The 20,162-nt window shown below is 41.8% G+C and overlaps 1 protein-coding gene across 1 annotated transcript in view; it reads left to right on the forward strand.

Moving 5' to 3' along the window:
• Positions 1-4,315: 4,315 nt before the first annotated feature.
• ush2a (Usher syndrome 2A (autosomal recessive, mild)) overlaps positions 4,316-20,162 on the forward strand; it is a 286,437-nt gene continuing 270,590 nt past the window's right edge. Inside the window, exons 1-5 of the mRNA XM_049604025.1 lie at positions 4,316-4,395; positions 5,044-5,836; positions 6,502-6,716; positions 6,838-7,056; positions 17,201-17,369. Coding sequence (XP_049459982.1) covers positions 5,210-5,836; positions 6,502-6,716; positions 6,838-7,056; positions 17,201-17,369 — 1,230 coding nt within the window. The 5' untranslated portion in view covers positions 4,316-4,395; positions 5,044-5,209. The remainder of the gene's footprint in view (positions 4,396-5,043; positions 5,837-6,501; positions 6,717-6,837; positions 7,057-17,200; positions 17,370-20,162) is intronic.

Consider the following 20,162-nt stretch of genomic DNA (forward strand, 5'->3'; position numbering starts at 1 on the left):
ATCAATGGCATCCAAATGATGAGCTTGCAGTCACCAACGTGCTATGCGATAAAATTGTTCTTGAACGCATTAGGCCTAAAATAGTAATGTGTACGCATCTGTGTGTAACATTTCCATATGGACAACATAATATTGTATTTTGCTAAAAAAACACACAGCCCGACCATCAATTTATTCCACTTTTCCTAATCAGCAGCGAGGCCAAGGATGTCTCCATACATATTCATGCTGCTCTGGAGACTCAGAGAGACGATACATTTACAGCCCACATTTACCATATTACCCTTAATGTTATTAGACCAGCAAACACAATTTAGCCAAATATAAGTCATACATAAGTAATTTAGAAAATGAGACAATATTAATTGTGTGATCGTCATCCGGTTTTAATCCCGTTTGTGTGATAGCACTTCAATCTCTGGAATTGAATGCGCCTGGCTGAATAAATTAGCACAATCAATGTATGACTAGATTCTCTGTCATGTGGACACACTCTGTGCAAATCTATGCAAATGTCTTATGAGGAGAGGATAAGAGAAACTCTTCTTGGCTAACAAAGCTCTTGATAATCATAGCCTCTCTGACTCAGTGGTGTGATGTCATTTTCAGCCTCTCAGAGGAGAGGGAAGAAGCAAAACAAGGGAAATATGGCTAGGAATGAATAAGAGAGGGCTCCAAATTCTTTTTAGGTGATGCCTTTAAGCATTAAAAACATATTATCATTTTGTTGGCCACTGAAGAAAGCCAGGTAATCCCCCAGTCTGCCATCATGACTCAGTTTCTTATTTTCAAATGTATATGCAGGCTGTAAGATTGACCTTGAGACTATTTTTTTTAGTTCATGGTTTCCTTTCTTCACTTTCCTTTTTAATGTCCTCCCTCCACCACCTCCCACTTCATCTTCTCTCCTTCCCTCTTTCACTTTCTCCTTTTTTCCCTTCTCCACCCCTTTCCTCCCTACCTCTATCCTAGCCCCTAGCCACCTCCCCTCTCCTCCTCTCCCCTCCCTTTGCTCCTCTCTGCCTGGTATTGATTAGAAGGCGAACCTCTAATCTCCTTAAGGTCATTAGGAACACTTAATTAAAACCTAGTTAGAATGCCTTTGTTCAACCAAAGCAAATTGCAGCTGTTCAAACGCGATTAGTATGATAACGTAAAAACTTGTCGGCAGGGAAAAATATAAGAGAGGCTCTTTTTTTGGTAGAAATGTTTACACAATTTAAATGCAGAGCGCTTAAGCACACAGTGGAAGTCTAAAGTACTGTACACTTGAGCTACTGCTGCTGCTCTGTGTGTGTGTGTGTGTGTGTGTGTGTGTGGGTGTGTGGGTGTGTGTGCGTGTGTGTGTGTTGATGGGACTGTTTATGTTTTGCTAGTAGATGTTCAGCTTTTTGAAACCAGAGGGTTAAACTGGCTTCGGTTAGCAGCAAAATAATAATTAAAATAATAATAATAATTAAATATTAAATATTAATTAAAATAATAATAATGTTTTGCAGGCCTGAAATAAAACAAAGAAAGATGGAATAAAGTAAATATAAATAATATAAATAAATACAATTTGATGGTGCCAGTTTTTTGTCTTCATTTACTCATCAATTCAGATTTTCACTCACAGGCACATGCACACATTTAAATATTTATAACAGAAATATATACATTTTTAATGTCTGCATTATCAGCCATGTATCATAGGACATTCACAGCACCTATATCGTTTGGACACGTTTGCATACAGGGCTTCTGTAATTATAACTCATGTTTAATTGTCACTAAGGCCCAATTAATAGCACACATCAGGCCATCCCTGGTGACTGCTATTAAACTGCTGACAGGGAAAGACACCTTGCCAGCTCCTCCTTTGCCGCTCATTCAGGCATCTTGCAAATTAAAGGCCCTAATTTTAAATATTCCTACAAAATAGCTCGAATTGACTGATTTCAGATCTGCTGTCCCATTCTCCTTTTGAAAATTGATGTTTTACTAACTTGTGGTGATTTCACGGACATTATTAAGGGAAATGTTCAGTTGTAAATGTAAATGTTTTATCGATCGTGCTTTTGATTAATGCATTAACTACTGACTATCCATCTATCAACTTTTGCATTATGCATCATATTAACTGGGTATTCACTTTGTATGAGAAAGTTTTTTTAGTCTGTTTTGTCATTGTTTTATTGTAAATTCGGGGTATGTCATGTAGACATATTATTTCTTGAGATACTTCATAAATTTGGATAGTTTGAGTTGTAATGAGGGATGCAATGCAAAATAAATATGCAATGTTTTTTGAAGCATCACTTTATTCATTGATATGGGTTAACCATTCATGAAAAATAAATACTCTTTGGTTTTTTTGTTGAAAAAAAAAAAAAAAGGTCTGTTAAGACCAGTTGTGTAGTGGAAGTTATACGCAGGTACACAGGGTATACCCACTTCGTTGTCTGGCAGTTTATACCTTTCAGCCAAAAAGCCACTAAAATATATAGGAGGGTATATCCATGTCCTCCTTGGTAACCTACCCATCTACCTTGTAGTGACACTCACCTCATCAACTACAACCACACCACTGATTAAGATCATTTATTGTCATTTTTACTAATTTCAGCATTGAGAATCTTTGTCCATTGGAATGGACACAAAAACCCCTAGTAATTTAAGGGGAACACTGCCTTAGTTAGGAATTCCAACATGCTATTTCCATGGCTTGGGAACATTCATTCAACAGTTGTAAACATAAGCTACTCGAAGCCAGAAACCAGAGAAGTAAGTCTCAAACTTGTGATGTCATAGGGTATAAAGTCTGGAGCTGTTCCACTGACAATAAATGGGAGTCTGATTTTGTGGAGCCAGATAATGTTTGTTTTCTGTTTTTACATCCAAATGAGCTTCATTCTATCATAGTGTTCCCACTTTAAAAACAGAAAATGTTTCCACATATGCAGCGCATTTCCCTGGGTACCCAACTGGTGGGTCATGGTCCAAAAGTGGGTCGCAGGTCCATTCTAAATGAACTGCAAGTGACTCCCATACTGTCAAGCTTGTAAAAAAACACACTTTATTCATAAGTACAGTGAATTTCAGGCTCAGAGCTTTTATTTTGAAGTGCTGTTTCCCATTGTAGAGGGAGAGACTAACAGAGAGCTACTTGAGGGAGACAACAAACTAGCTCGACAACATAACCAAATGCACGCATGGTGCTGAAGTTATTAAACTGTGTGGACCTTGAACTAATGACTAGGGAGAAATCTGGATGCTGTGGCTGGACCAGTTGGGAGCCACCAATCTATAAGATCTTTCTCAGTTCATTTTATGTGGAGCAACCTCAGACTTTATACTTGACATCACAAATTTGAGTTTTAGCACGGTACCTTTTGGATTTAGAGTTGTTTATGTTTATCAATATTCTTGGACATTCTTAGATGAAGTTTGAAAGTGGGTATAGTTCTCCTTTAAGTATCCTAAAAAAAATTTGGCTTATTATTATTTATGGATGCATTCAGAGTTGAAATCCACCATGACACTATATTCCTTTTTTTGTGTGTATTTGGAACATAATTGGTTTAATATGTGTTCAAAGCATTTTGAAAAGCACTATAAGTAGTGTCAGTGTTTGAAAGCCCAAGTTAATGGTAGATGTTCCCTTTAGGAATTACAAATGAATGAATGACCTCAGTCTATCCATACAGTAATTTAAACAAATCCAATTTTTTGTTTGTTTGTTTTCTCTCATCAGTGCCATAATGCATCACCCCCTAAATGCTGATGTACTATTTAAGTAAAAAATAAATTTGACAGAGAGTCCATTAAATGATTTCCTGCCCACAGTCTCTCTGGCTGGAGCGGATCACCGTTGCCTAGCGACGGCAGTAGCGTTCCTCTTGTCTCTGAGAGCCACTTGTCTGAAACCCAGACGCATCCCACGTAGGTGGGGGTAAAGCATTACTAGTAGGCAGGGGGTAATTAGGCTTTTTATACCGCATATTAATGCCTCGCTGTCATGGACAATCTTTAGTATTCTGTAACAGATGCAAAACGGATGTGTCGCAGTGTTTGTTCTCACGCCACCCCCGGGGCTCTCAAGTTTCCGTTACTTGGCTCTCAGCAGTGTAACGCTGTCCTCACCGTTACTTTGCGCCCAGTATCCTGCCGCCTCGAGCGCTGCTGGCCAGATGGCAGCTCGCAGTAATCTCCTTAGCACCGCGTGCCGCATGTTCTGAATGAGAGAGGTACGACACAGGGAGAAGAAACGGGAGCTTTGTCAAGTTCAGCTGTACTGTCATTCTGTTTTTCTGTCACAGTGTGTGGCACATCGACGGACCAAACAACTCAAGTCATGTTTGAAGAGGACTATTTTTTCTTCTGGAGCGACGTGTTGCTGCTGCTGACGGACAGGTGTGTGGAGAAATACAGGTAGTTAGCTTGTTTTGGTCGAGCCGTGCCAGAGCAACAAGTTGAATGTTTGTTGACGCTGCACTTGTGATGGGGATAGAGCTTTGTGCTGGGAGTCCACAGCGACAGGTAACCGCATATTTTAGCATGTCACAATATCTGCATAGATTTACAAATTTGTTCGGCATATAGGAGACGTTATTAGATACACTGTTAGCTTTCCTATTTTCCAACGGGAACCGTGGACAGGGGGGTCCAGGTAATTCAACACTGGAGATGAGAGCACTGCTGGCCTCTTTTTGTGTCAAAATGTGAAATTGAAGCTGATAAGTATTGTAATGAAGAGAGCTTTGACCTAAGCTTCAATTTCCAACAAACTTATGTGAAAACCCGTTCAGTTGGATAAAAATCTGGAGGCCTGGTGCCAGAGGAAAAAGGGCATGTTTAATTCAATGGAAAATGAAGAAAAGGGGGAAAGCAATGTAGCAGTATCACTTGAGCTGTGCCTCCATCAAGCTGTACATGATAGTGTAGGCTTTGGCTAGGGAATAGCCTGCATGGCATTTCACTCTCCTCAGATTTGTCTCATGTTGGATTTTGGTCTGACCACGTTCCTCTTTCCTTCTCTCCTCCTCTCTTTTCCCTCTCTAGATTGTGAAATCCTACCTATCATGTGAAGGCTTTGGTTGTGGTTTGTGTGTGTGGGTGTGTGTGTGCGAGGGACGGTGACAGTGTAACAGAGAGCTAAGCTTCGTAGCCTCACCCTAGGGGCACTGGCCTGTAAAAAATGTCCCTGTAACCCTGTAACCATGAAACCATGACAGTCATCACTTATTCAAGCGCTGCTGGAAGGCTTCCGAAAAAAATCCAGGTTCTGGAGCATCCCTCTGCCCCGGGAAATGTTGCAGAACCCCTGTCCGAGCTTCTTGAACCTCGGACCATGCTGGACCCCTCCGAAAACCTGATTCTGGATACCTGTGGGGTCAAAGGCCAGGGATGGATCGAACAGAGAGACGACCAGGGAGGAGCAAAGGGAGAGAAAGTGAAAAGGAAGAGACAAACATGGGGCAGAGGAGTCAGAACAGAGGAGATGGATGGAGGACGGAGAGGGGAGCAGTTTAACTTAAGGAAAAAATGCAACAGGAAAGTTGGAGAAGACCTAAAGAGTGGGGAGAAATGCGTGGTAGGAAAGCACAAGAGCAAAGCTGATGTGTCTGGGATTCTGTCAGCTGCAGAAACAGAAGGTGTAATCAAGCAAAGGGACCAAAAGATGGGGAAAAGGAAGAAGTGGCCTGTTTTTCCTTGGATGCTACACCTGAAAAGCTTCATCGAAGGAGAAGAGAAGAGAGAGAAGAAGATGACGAAAGGAATAAGGTGGCATCGTGTCATTCTCTGGTTAATTCTCCTCCTCTTCAGCCTGTGTGCAACACCTGCTTCATCACAGGTAAGTGTGCAGCTGTAATTTCTGATCCAAAGACTGTGGAAAAGTAACTGTTAATAGACAGTATACTGTGTATGGGTTATTTAATGACTATTTAAACAAACCCTGCTGACAGCCATTTAGACATTTTATCTTGTTATGGTAGGAAAAGCACAGGTGTTACTGATAACATAATGACTGATGGTGGCTCTGTTCTATTCAGGTGTCCCAGTAACTCATGACTGTGTGACAGTAAGCCTGTATGCACAACAACACGACCCTGAAACTGAAGCAACTAAATGGAATTTAGCCATATCAAAAGCTCTCCATTGAAAATGGCCTATTGGAAGCTACAAATGAATTCATGTCCATGCAACAAATATGTCAAAAAATTTCCGTGGTCTTATCTTTCTCTCTTTTCATTGATAATTTTATTAAGAACACCTGTCCAAATAAATTTTAAACATTCAGTATATAAAAGGTATGTGTGACAGCAAGAAATTGGCCCACAAAAACACACTCAACTCAGTTCTTTAACCCATTGATTGTTGAATTTTATAGAACTTTGAAATAGATTCTCCAAATTGCTGAATGGTATTTAAAATTAGTATTGTATCCAAATGTTTCAGGTTGCTGCTGACACAAACAGGATTGATTGATATTCATTTTTTAATCGTTTTTATTCTTAGGGACATTTTCCACGAATGGAAAACATCGCTGCCTTCAAACCCGTGTCCACTTCTCCCGCTCGTTCCACCTGTGGGGTTCCAGAGCGGAGCAGCTACTGTCAGTCAGTGTCCACCCAGACTGAGCTGATGATGTGTTATCAGGCCTTCTGTGTCCAGGAGTGTCCCTACAGATCCTCCACACCTCCGTATGCCCCACTGCTGCTGCCTGCACACAGGTAGGTAGATCAAAGTCATAGTAAGGTCATCAAGGTATTTCACATGACCTCTGACCTTTCAGAACATGTAAAATTAGAAAAACAGAAAAAATATTAACACATTCAAACCTTATCCCACCAGGGGTTCCTGTGTGACTGAAGATGATGTTGACACTCGTCCTGGGACTCAGACAGAGGCTGGAACCACGTCCAGTTCAGAGGGGGTTTCTGGTGGATCCAGTAGTGTGCTGTTTCGGCAAGTCCAGGATGGATGTCTGGTCTCTCCCCCCTCACAGAAACTAGGAGCGTTAGGTTCCGTCACCCTGGCACTGTGGATAAAACCAAGCTCTTCTGGAGAGATGTGAGTTTAATTTTTGTAATTTCAGAGTCTCTGAGTTTCTGAGTCAGTTGTGTAGCAGGATATATAAGGCCTATTTGAGAAGCAGCTGTTCACTGCCGCTGAATTTTAAATTGTATTTATTACGGATGTCACCCTACAGTACAAACAGTATACTGTGTGTGGATCTTATGTCCGTGTCTAAATTATATATTTTTTCTCCTTCAATTCCCTGTACAAAGAAGCAAAGGCCAGATATATAATAGCTCTGTGTGAGTGTGCATGACAGCCAGGTGTGGTTTTCTGTGTATGACAGTTCATGCAGTGATTTTAAAATGCTGAAAAATCACATTTGTTATAAGTCAATGCTCTCAAACTATCCTAATGTTATTGTATCGTACGTATGAGTTACAATTACTGATGTATCATATCAGAGTCGTCCAACATAATCCTGTGCTACTGATGAAATATATCTCCCGGCTGAAACCACACTGCTGCTTTGATGTATAGTCAATGTCTGCTCTGATATGATATCTAATATGATTTTCAAACATTGGAAGTGCATTGAAGTGAAAGCACTGTGATATTGATCTAATAACAAGGAGCAATCAGGTCAGCTCTGGTAAGGTCAGTATCACTGTCAGGAAATGTTGGCCAACAACTGGCTGTCATGTCCTACTGTGACATGTTGTGTGTGAGAGACAGAGTGTGTGTGAGAGTGTGCTGGTATTTTGCAGGCAGGGTTGGGATGGTGCAGAGTTACACACACTCGGATCAGCTTGCACTCACACACGCACACACAAGGCACAAGGACTCACAAAGAGATCAGTTGGCTGTAGTTGGCAACCCCATCTCCTCCTCCAGCATACAGCATCACTTAAAGTGGATTATTCAGACAACATTGAATGCTTTGTCATGAAACTAAACATAAGCTAGACATACATGAGGTCTTGCTCTTTTTTTGCCGATTGAGTATTGTTAGTTAAATGTAGCTTGCAAAAGAAATCAATGATTTTATGAATGCACTTCTATAACATTCATAAAATCATTGATTTCTTTTGCAAGCTACATTTAACTATATATATATATATTTATGAATGCACTTCTATAACACTCCTCCGAGAACCGTCACCTTATCGTGATGGAGGAGTTTGAGTGCCCTAATGACCCTGGGAGCTATGCTGTCGGGGGCATTTTGCCCCTGGTAGGGTTTCCCATGGCAGATTGGTTCTGGGTGAAGGGTCAGACGAAGAACGGTTCAAAAGACCCTTCATGATGGTTATGATCAAGGATATGTGTACCTGGCCCGGAGGGTTACCGGGGCCCCGCCCTGGAGCCAGGCCTGGGGTTGGGGTCCGTGGGTGAGTGCCTGGTGGTCGGGCCTTCGCCCATGGGGTCCGGCCGGGCCCAGCCCGAACCGGCTACATGGGTTCGTCCCCCTGCAGGCCCACCACCTGTAGAGGGATCCAGAAGGGTTCGGTGCAATGTGGACTGGGCAGCAGACCAAGGCGGGGGCCTTGGCGGTCTGATCCTCGGTTACAGAAGTTGGCTCTTGGGACATGGAATGTCACCTCTCTGGCGGGGAAGGAGCCGGAGCTTGTGGAAGAGGCTGAGCGTTACCGGCTAGATATAGTCGGCCTCACCTCGACACATAGTTCCGGCTCTGGAACCCTAGTCCTTGAGAGGGGTTGGACTCTCTCCTTCGCTGGAGTTGCTCCGGGTGAGAGGCGGAGAGCCGGGTGGGCTTTCTGATAGCCCCCAGACTCTCTGCCTGTATGTTGGGGTTTACCCTGGTAGACGAAAGGGTTGCTTCCCTGCGCCTTCGGGTCGGGGAACGGGTCCTGACTGTTGTCTGTGCTTATGCACCAAACAACAGTTCAGAGTACCCGCCCTTTCTGGAGTCCCTGGGACGGGTGCTGGACAGTGCCCCGACCGGGGACTCCATTGTTCTGCTGGGGGACTTCAACGCTCACGTGGGCAATGACAGCGGGACCTGGAGGGGCGTGATTGGGAGGAACGGCCTGCCCGATCTGAACCCGAGTGGTGTTCAGTTATTGGACTTCTGTGCGGGTCGCAGTTTGGCCATAACTAACACCATGTTCACAAATAAGGATGTCCATCGGTGCACATGGCACCAGGACAGCCTAGGTCGCAGGTCAGTGATCGACTTTGTAGTCGTATCATTTGACCTGCGGCCATATGTTCTGGACACTCGGGTGAAGAGAGGAGCAGAGCTGTCAACTGATCACCACCTGGTGGTGAGTTGGATCAGATGGTGGGGGAAGATGCCACGCAGACCTGGCAGGCCCAAACGAACAGTGAGGGTCTGCTGGGAACGCCTGGCGGAAGAACCTGTCCAGATGATCTTCAACTCCCACCTCCGGGAGAGTTTCGACCGTGTCCCGAGGGTGGAGGGGGACATTGAGTCCGAATGGGCCTTGTTCCGCTCTGCCATTGTTGAGGCGGCGGTCGCGAGCTGTGGCTGCAAGGCCGCTGGTGCTAGTCGCGGCGGTAATCCCCGAACCCGCTGGTGGACACCAGAGGTGAGGGGAGCCGTCAGGCTGAAGAAGGAGGCCTACAGGGCATGGTTGGTCTGTGGGTCTCCGGAAGCAGCTGACGGGTACCGGCGGGCCAAGCGGAGCGCGGCAGCGGCAGTCGTGGAGGCAAAAACTCGGGCGTGGGAGGAGTTCGGTGAGGCCATGGAGGAAGACTATCGATCGGCTCCAAAGAGGTTCTGGCAAACCGTCCGGCGCCTCAGGGGGGGAAGGCGGCAACTTGCTCACACTGTTTACAGTGGGGGCGGGGAGTTGCTGACGTCAACTGGGGACATTGTCGGGCGGTGGAAGGAATACTTTGAGGAGCTCCTCAATCCCACCAACACGTATTCCAGTGAGGAAACAGAGACGGGGGTCTCGGGGGCGGGTCGTCCAATTTCTGGGGCAGAAGTCGCCGAGGTGGTGAAACAACTCCGAGGCGGCGGAGCCCCGGGGGTGGATGAGATTCGTCCCGGATATCTCAAGGCTCTGGATGTTGTAGGGCTGTCTTGGCTGACACGCCTCTGCAGCATTGCGTGGACATCGGGGGCAGTGCCTCTGGAGTGGCAGACCGGGGTGGTGGTCCCCATTTTCAAGAAAGGGGACCAGAGGGTGTGTTCCAACTACAGGGGGATCACACTCCTCAGCCTACCCGGTAAGGTCTACTCCAGGGTGCTGGAGAAGAGGGTCCGGTCAATAGTTGAACCTCGGATCGAGGAGGAGCAGTGTGGTTTTCGTCCCGGACGCGGAACCATGGACCAGCTCTTTACCCTCGCCAGGGTGCTGGAGGGGGCATGGGAGTTCGCCCAACCAGTCCACATGTGTTTTGTGGATTTGGAGAAGGCTTACGACCGTGTCCCCAGGGGCATCCTGTGGGGGGACTGGATGGCCCCTTGCTAAGGGCCATCCAGTCCCTGTACCGAAGGAGCATGAGTCTGGTTCGCGTGGCTGGCAGTAAGTCGGACCTGTTCCCGGTGAGGGTTGGACTCCGCCAGGGCTGCCCTTTGTCACCAGTTCTGTTCATTACTTTTATGGACAGAATTTCTAGGCGCAGCCGAGTGGTGGAGGGTGTCAGGTTCGGTGATGGGAGAATCTTGTCCCTGCTTTTTGCGGATGACGTGGTCCTCCTAGCTCCATCGAACAGTGACCTCCAGCTCTCACTGGGGCGGTTCGCAGCCGAGTGTGAAGCGGCTGGGATGAGAATCAGCACCTCCAAGTCCGAGGCCATGGTCCTCAGCCGGAAAAGGGTGGATTGCCCACTCCAGGTCAGGGGGGAGGTCCTTCCTCAGGTGGAGGAGTTTAAGTATCTCGGGATCTTGTTCACGAGTGAGGGTAGGATGGAGCGGGAGATTGACAGGTGGATTGGGGCAGCGTCAGCAGTGATGCGGGCGCTTAACCGGTCCGTTGTGGTGAAAAGGGAGCTTAGCTAGAAAGCGAAGCTCTCGATTTACCGGTCGATCTTCGTTCCAACCCTCACCTATGGTCACGAGCTCTGGGTAGTGACCGAAAGAATGAGATCGCGAATACAAGCGGCCGAAATGAGTTTCCTCCGCAGGGTGGCTGGGCTCAGCCTTAGGGATAGGGTGAGGAGCTCAGACATTCGGGAGGGACTCGGAGTAGAGCCGCTGCTCCTCCACATCGAGAGGAGCCAGTTGAGGTGGTTCGGGCATCTGGTAAGGATGCCTTCCGGATGCCTCCCTTGGGAGGTGTTTCGGGAATGTTCAACCGGGAGGAGACCTCGGGGCCGCCCCAGGACACGCTGGAGGGACTACATCACCCGGCTGGCCTGGGAACACCTCGGGGTTCCCGCGGAAGAGCTGATGGAAGTGGCTGGGGAGAGGACTGTCTGGGCTTCCTTGCTGAGGCTGCTGCCCCCGCGACCTGGACCTGGATAAGCGGAGGACGACGACGACGATGACGACTTCTATAACATTGTTGGACTTACAATGGACACTTAAACAAACATGAATTAGCAATAGCTAAGGCCACATACATGCATGCATCCACATGTTTCCCCTTTTTGCCAGTTGGCATGAACAGTTAGTTTGCTCTCCTTCTGCTTGCGACCAGTCTTTCCACAAAATCTTGGGCAATCCATTTGGAAGTTGATTGGCGAGTTAATTGGCTATATTTCAGTCGACAAAAATTCTAAATGTTTTAGTTGATGAACATTCATGACATTTTAGTTAACTTTTAGCTAGTACTTAAATCAATATGTTTTCTGTGTTTTTTATCTGTAAACTTACCCAGTAGTCTAAATAATTTATCAGAAATTAGAATCACAGTGTCAGGTTGTCTCAAAAACTTCAACAGCACAAGTAACTAATATGAGATAACCAGGATTTGTACCAGATTTATTGTTCATTTTTACTTTTCCATCTCACTATGAAGAAGCAGAAATTTGTTCTTAATCAGCAACATGTTAGTCCAAGGTTTAAACTTGTGTCTTCTTTCAGAGTCGGTGATTAAAACTAAACTAAACTGCTAAGTTCAGACTGTTTACTTACAGCTCAAACTGAGCCTCCTACCTGCCTGTCAAACAGCATCAACACCTAAATCTTTTTGAGTTCGCTTCTGAATTGAATCCTATGAGGAACAGCTGAGCTGTGACGTCTGATGGCCGGTGGCTACTTGCTCCGCTGCCACTCTGTGGCTAAAAAGCAGAGCTAACTGCAAACAGCGACTGCTGCAACGAACAAACTCCACAAATTCAACAGCTCCAGCATCCACAGTCAAACACACAGCTCCTTATTTACTGCTAAATTACAGCTCACAAGTAGCACCAATGTAGCACGACATTGCTTTGGTGTGTGTGTCTTTGCTGGCTAGCGAAACACTCTGGTGCAGACTATCTACTGGAATTTATCAGCTCATCACTCATGCACCACTAACATTTTCATCAGGTCTCGTTTTGCCAATGAAAATGAAACCTAGATTTTATTTAGTCTTAGTTTTGACAATCAAGATCTATTTTGAGCTTGTCATCATCTTGTTTTCATCACAGTAAAAAGGTTGTTGACGCAATATTTTCGTCATAGCTTTTGTCAACACAGTTAACAATGGCCTTTAAAAATTGTTCAGCCTCTAATAAATACTAATACTACACTTTTGACGGATTAATTTCGTAGTAAAATGTTGTGGTGGAATTTAATATGATCAGAAATATTTGGCTACATGTGGACACAAAGAAAGGCACTGCTGAGTCAGAAAATAATTGCATCTTTGTAGATTAAACCAATATTTAAGTCAGCTCTTGTGGTTTTGTTGAGCTTTCATGAGATAAAAGTCTGTCAACATGCACATATTCCACATCGTGCTGCAACGATTAATGTGACTGATAACTTTGCAGTGGTGACAGGTCTGAAGAAAGCCCTAGAGCAACACTAGACAGGTTTCACATGTATTCTAGTAACAGACTGGATTTTCAGTTTAAATGTTGCTGTCAGTTAAATTCAACTCTGAGAAGGAGAATCAGACAGAGATCAAGTCACTCCTTTAAATTCCATGCTGTGATTTTGTTTGTGAAGTTGTCTGTCTGGGGATTCAGATGACAGACAACTCTTGTTGTCTTGGTTTGCCGAACATGACACCTGTATGGCTGAATGCATCTGAATGGAAGTAATATCTCTCCCCTCTCACTCTCCCTCTCTCTCTTTCTGTTGCTGTCGTTGGCCATCAGTCTTTTGTTGTAGAGACGATCATGGCTGCCATCAAAGAAGCCAGATGAAAGGAGGCCTCTATCCTCACCTCTGTCCATCTCTCCTCACCCCTCTCGCTTTGTCTCTCCCCCTCTCTGTGATTTCACATCCCTCCCCTCATCTGAACAATGAACAGAGCCAGCCACCTGTTTTTACAAATCATAGTTTGTACTACAGCATGGCAATACTTCCACATTATGACTGTGAAGTTATGTTTGTATCGTTTGAGGATTCTCATTTTGAGTTTATATTTATTTTTAGTTTGGCCACAAATGTACATGTAATGATTATCGCAGATGAATCAGTATTTCTTGACATGCTTTATTTGAAAAACAACAAAAGGTCAAATTTTTTCTTGGCAACTTGTATTTTCCCTATCCATCACCTTACTTTACCTCAATTGCTGAAACAGATAAGCGAAAATAGAATTAAACGACCACCATTTTTACAGTCTGTCAAAGCATATGATTTTCAAGATGCTCAAAGTTTGTTGGTTTTAGCCTCTCAAGTTTTGATATTTACTGGTTTTCCATGATAGAAAATTGAATATCTTTGGCCTCTGTCTGTTGGTTGGACAAGAACTTCACATTTGTTAAATTGAGCCCTTTAATTGGCATTTTTACTGTTTTCTGAAATTTTAAAGACCAAATGGTTAGTAAATCATGAAATATAATATGCAGCTTAATCAATAATGACATTAATGCTAAGTTGAATCAGGATTTTAACCTATACGTCAAAGTAGGTCCAGTGTGTAGGATTTAGAGGGATTTATTGGCAGAAATGGAACATGATATAATGAGTATGATTTAGTTTTAGTTTAGTTTTATTATTTGCACACATAGTAAAAACTACATAGAATCCAGATAAATAATAGAAAAAAAATAAGGATGTGACAGGAGAGGTCAAGAAGCTGTAAGCTTATACAATGGACCTCCCCTCAACTTAAGATAGAAAACTATATGAACAAGAAAAAACAAAATAAAGAAGGAAAAAAATATATATTAAAAAACAAAGTGAAACTAAACTAATATAGTTAAGCTAATCAAACCAAATAACAAATAGCAAGAACACACTAAGTAAATATACCACAAAAACTAACCTACACGGAACAAATAATAACAACAGTTTCTTTTTAAAATTAACCAAAGACAACGAGCTCTTCACTATATGTACCTTGGAGTTCCATATCTGTACACCACGATATCTAAGAGAGTACTGGCCAATGAGAATTGGATTTAAAAAAATTACTAAACGATGATGGTAAAGAAAAAGGTAGAAACATATATTTATATATAAACACACATATCTGATGAGTGTTTATGTCATATATTGACAAAATGTTCAATTTTCTAAACGGGGGCAGACGCCTTAATAGAGTTTGAATAAGTTGCCAACCTAACAAAACGTTTTTGTAATATGTAAAGTTTATGAAGATTAGAAGGATATGTGTTTGCCCAAACAATATTACCATAAATCAAATAGGGATAAATCAAAGAATAATATAAAGTCAGTTAACAAGTGACATTTAACCTAATGATTTCCTAACATTTTACCTAATGACTTCACAAGTTTGTCATGAATAAAATGAATATGGGTTTTCCAATTTAAATTCTCATCAACTAAAATGCCTAAAAAACGTGTATGAGATACTTGGGAATTTGTTTTCCATCAACTACAACTCTAACATGATCTCTAATGTATTTCATGCCCTTTCTTGCAAATATTATGAAATTAGATTTCTTAATGTTTAATGCAAGTTTATTGAGTTGAAACCATTTTGCAACTCTCAGCATTTCCTCATTTGTATTATTTATTAGTGTGTGCAAGTCAGTATGTGATAAAATCTTGTTGGTATCATCAGCAAACAAAATGGGAAAAGAGAATTTACAAACTAATGAGAAATCGTTACTATAAATTAGAAATAATAAGGGTCCTAGAATGGATCCTTGTGGTACACCACGTGTTGTATGAACTGTATTTGAAACACAACCATTCATTAATACATACTGCTCTCTTTCACTCATATAATTAGCCAACCATTTTAATGCTTTTCCTTGAAAACCATAGTATTTTAATTTGGCCAATAGAATATCATGATCAACGGTGTCAAATGCCTTGGATAAATCCAAAAAAATGCCAAGTGCAAATTTGTTGTCGTTCAAAGCTGTGTGTATTTTGTCTGTAAGTTGCAATAGTGCCATGTAGGTAGAATTATCCTTTATAAATCCATATTGATACTCATATAAGATATTATTCACATTTAGATGCTTTAACATTCGGGTATAAATCAATTTTTCCAAAATTTTAGAAAAGTAAAGTAAAATAGATATAGGGCGATAGCTGGTGAAGTTACTTTGATCACCAGTTTTAAATAAAGGTATAATTTTTGCTTTTTTAAGATCCTTGGGAACAACACCTGTTTCCATAGATCGACCTAAAATATGAGTGAGAGGTTCCAATATGTAATTAGATACCTCTTTTACTAATGAACTAGTAATTTAATCATGGCCAGCAGAGGTATTTTTTAGATTTTTAATAATCTCTTTTACTTCATTTATTTGGGGTGGCTCAAATTGCAACTTACATGGATATTGTTTTTCTGAAAAATCTAAAGGATTACCCAAACTATTGTTAGTTTTGCTAGAAAGAGAAGCACCCACATCTGCAAAAAAAACTATTAAAGCCACATGCGATGTCATATGGATCGGTGATTGATTTATCTCCATTTTGAAACTGAGAGACTGAAACCGATGAGGTTTTCTTTCTTTTATTTAGTAATTGATTAATAATATTCCATGTAGATTTTATATCATTTGTTGATTCTTGGAGTTTCTTTGAGAAATATGTTTTTTTTGCTGAGCGTAAAATATGCACAAATTTGTTTTTATATGTTTTATATTCTTTAGAATTTAAAGGAGTTGGATTTAGAATATATTTTTTGTATAATTTATTTTTTGTCAAGGAAGATTTTTTAAGGCCTGGCGTAAACCAAGGTTTATGGAGATCATCATTCCTCTTTTCTTCCGTGTATATTCATCTGAAAAATAATATTTGTCAGGTTTACTTTACCATAGAATGAATCATTTATATCTACATAGGGAGGAGGTCCTTGTCTACGGCGATTGCCATGTTTCACTGCCTTGTTTCTACAATAGCCCAGAACGGACAAACCAAACACTGGCTCTAGATGGGGCCATTTGCGTTTTTGCATCGGCCACCATAGTTAGCAGCCCCTCTGTGACCAGAAGTGTGTGAAAAACACTGTTTTTTTTTAATATGAGACTGCTTTATTCAGTGTTTTTACTGGTTTAAATCATCTGGTCCATTTGTTTTGAAGAGGAAGAGACCTCTGTGGATAATTCGGCTTCCGATAAAAGCCTCCTGAACAATGAAGGAAATCTAAGTTTAGTAAAGGAGCTTGTTAGTTGTTATTTACTTTCTTCTTGCATTTATTATCTCTGTCTGGCATTCTATTTCAATGTCTTTCCCCACAGCCACACACACACACACACACACACACACGCATGTGCAGACATACATACATATGGTCTCTTTCTCATGCATATATCTATCTGTGATTTATAGGGTATGTGTCTCTGGGTTCATAAAAGTCATGATTTCCCATAAAATGTCAGTGATGGTGGTTAATATGACACTGTGGGTGTGTGTGTCCGTGCCTACACCCAGTGTAGCAGCTCAAACCTAGCAGTCATGTAAAATATTGATATTCCATGTGTAAATGTCAGAATGAGAGACTGTGTGTGTGAATGTGTGTAGTGGCGCTCAGCTCCATGGGTTTTAGAGTCCACTCTTCCGTCCTCTTTCCTTCTGGGTTAAGTTATAACAGCTTATCAATGCCAGATATTTAAAATGGACTGTCTGAACTGTCTGTTGCTGCTGTAATAATTGTGTTGCGTGTGTTTTTGTTGCCCTCAGGATGCTGCTGGAGAAGAGCTCAGAGGAGCAGTTGTTCTTTTCTGTGACAGTGTCCGAGCAGGTGGTCACCCTGCGGTATGGTCAGTCCAGCAGTCAGACTCCTCTGACCATGAACTTCAGAACAGAGGGAAGGCTTACACTAGAAAGATGGACACACCTTGTTTTGCAGGTAAAAAAATCTGAAAACAAACATGATGCCATAGCCGGTCACTATGATTATGAGCATGAATGTTAATGTGCATCTGTAGGTGAGTTTGTGTGCATGAAATTCAATCAGTCTGCCTTAGAAGCACCATCAGGTTTGTGTTTAACGGTCTTCATAAGGGTTGTGAAAGCAAAATGGTCTTTTTTTTCCCCCACACACATGCTGCCTCTCTATCTTCTTCACTGTCTGTGTTTCTCTTTCATTCTCTGTCCATCTTTTTCTCTTCCTCTCTACGAGTTTGTGGTAATTATACTGGCAAACATCTGCTTTGGCACAGCTGCTGGGGTCAGGGGCACACACATTACATCAGACACACATACGCAGACAGACGATGCCGCACACTTTTAACACAACATTTCAAAACGTCTGTGTCCTGTATGGAAAACTAACTTCAAAACCTCTGGAATTCTTTAGCTTTCACCTATTTAATTTATTTATTTATAGGTCTGTGGTTATTTTCTATGGTTTACTACTTATGTAAAACATGGAATTGGATGTTGTACTTATGTGAGGTTGTTTAATTTATTACTGGATATTTTTTAACATCTTAGTGTGGAACGCCATCTTGTTCAGTTCAGGAGTTGTTGTGTTAGACTGGGGATCCTATAAATACAGTTTGGTACATTCAGTTTCAGTATTATAATGTGAGTATGATAATTGAATACTTGTTTACATATTACATTTTTTACAGATAAACTTTGCATCCTTCTTTGTTGTTCTTTGTTGGAGAGCCTTGTTGAGGGTTTGAATAAGTGCTAAACACAAAGATGAAAGTTGTGCAGTGAAAAATGGAAAAGTTTTAGTGGGAAAACCTTTGTATTTACCATAAGCACAAAACCTCAGGAAATTGCAGATGTGTGGGAGACTTAAATTTCCTTATTGTATTACATACACTACTTGTACTTTCTGAAGTTTAACAATGTATGCATTTATTTTCTCTCTTTGGGGTTAGTATTTTCTTTTTTCCTTCATTTCTCCAGAGTCAATTGACCTAAGTGGTTCATGGACGAGAAATTTTAGAAGGCATCAGAAGTTAGAAATACAAGGCTGTCAGGGACCAAAAAAGGCTTTCAAAAGCTCTGATCATTCTGAAATGGCAGCTAGTGAAGTGGAGAGAGTCTCGAGGCCCCAGATGAATCCCTGTTTGTGTGCGTGTGTGTGTTTCTGGTCTGTTGAAGAGTATCGTTTTACAGATTACTCCACTGGACAGTATTTCTCTTTCAGCATCTCTGAATAACACCAGGGCTACTTGGGGAGAAAACATGGTCACCATGACAAACCATATCACTATACTTGTCTGTTACTTAAGTTGTTTGTTTGTTTGCTTTTTTATCTGTGTAATCTTTTGGCCCAGTTTTATTTGACCTGGCATGATGTTTAATAGGCTTTATTGCATTTTGTCGGAAACACATTTTGTTAACCTCTTTTATTGCCCTTCTCTGGTACTTACTGTGCCATGACATTATACAACCCTGATATTTTATATCATGAATTTACAAATAAAGTCCATCTTAAATAGTCAAACAACAATAAGGCTCAGGCACCAGTTGGCTGTTATGCACAGACCAGCATCTTTTCTAGCAACACCTGATCATAAATAAACTCTCCTTTGCTGTTGTTCTAGTGTTGAGCAGCTGTTTATGCATTAGAATTTGTTACAGCACATCACTCCCTGTTAAACCACAACTTGTCACTTTGACATTTCTATTTGCGTTTTGATCAAACAAACTTGTTACAACAGATTTATTTATGAAAAAAAGAAAAAAAAAACATTAACTAGAAGGATACTATTCCTTAAATATATATACAGAGAGGATGTAATAAAGCTAAACCTAAGAGACATTTGGACGTACAAACATATGTTGATAAATTAACAAATGGATCAGAAATGATCAGAGTCAGGAAAGAAAAATTAAGTTGTTCAGAATCAACAACCCCTCACACCCCCTCTAGCTTCATCCTTAAAGCTACAGTTGGTAACTTTTCATATGTGACTGAAACTGTCACTATATTACCACTGCACTAAGACACAGCACTGAGGAAGATAATGTAAAAAAAATCATACTCCGCCTACTCTATTACCTTGTAGCATTTCTGATGGCCTTACTGCATGTGAACGAAATCAATCAATCAAAACTTAAAAGTCTCTAATGCAGCTGTCAATCACAGCTTGCAAACGTCAGGGAGACTGTCAAACTAGGCAGTGCTGTTCAAATATGAATCAAGATTTCATAACCCATTGGCTATTTCTCACCTCAGAAACATTTTAGTGTACTGTTTAGCTGTAAAATGAGAAAGTTTGTGACCCCATCAGCATGTTGGACAGTTAGACGGGCGTACCAAGCACTGCCCACCAGCTGGACCAACTTTCACATTTTACAACAAAACAGTACACTAAAATATGTGTCTGAAAACACTGAAGGTGAGAAATAGGTAATGCAGTTACAGAATCGTGATTCGTATGTAATCAACGCTGCTTATTTTGACAGTTTGACCGCAGTTCTTGGAACGATTGATATGACTGACCGATGTGTTTGAGACTCTTTGGCTGCATTAAAGACTGCTTGGCTCTGATTGGTTGTGGTCATGATCTGATTCTTGCAAATGCCATTAGAGGCAGTGGTTGGGGGAGGACGGGCATGATTTATTTGAAGACTATCTGTCTCGTACTTCTTTCAGAATACAGTGACAGTTTCAACAAATATGACAATAATTATTTTTTACAAAAGTTACCAACACCTAACAGATATGAGAGTG

Source organism: Epinephelus fuscoguttatus, linkage group LG2, assembly GCF_011397635.1.
Source record: "Epinephelus fuscoguttatus linkage group LG2, E.fuscoguttatus.final_Chr_v1".
NCBI classification, from domain to species: Eukaryota; Metazoa; Chordata; class Actinopteri; order Perciformes; family Serranidae; genus Epinephelus; species Epinephelus fuscoguttatus.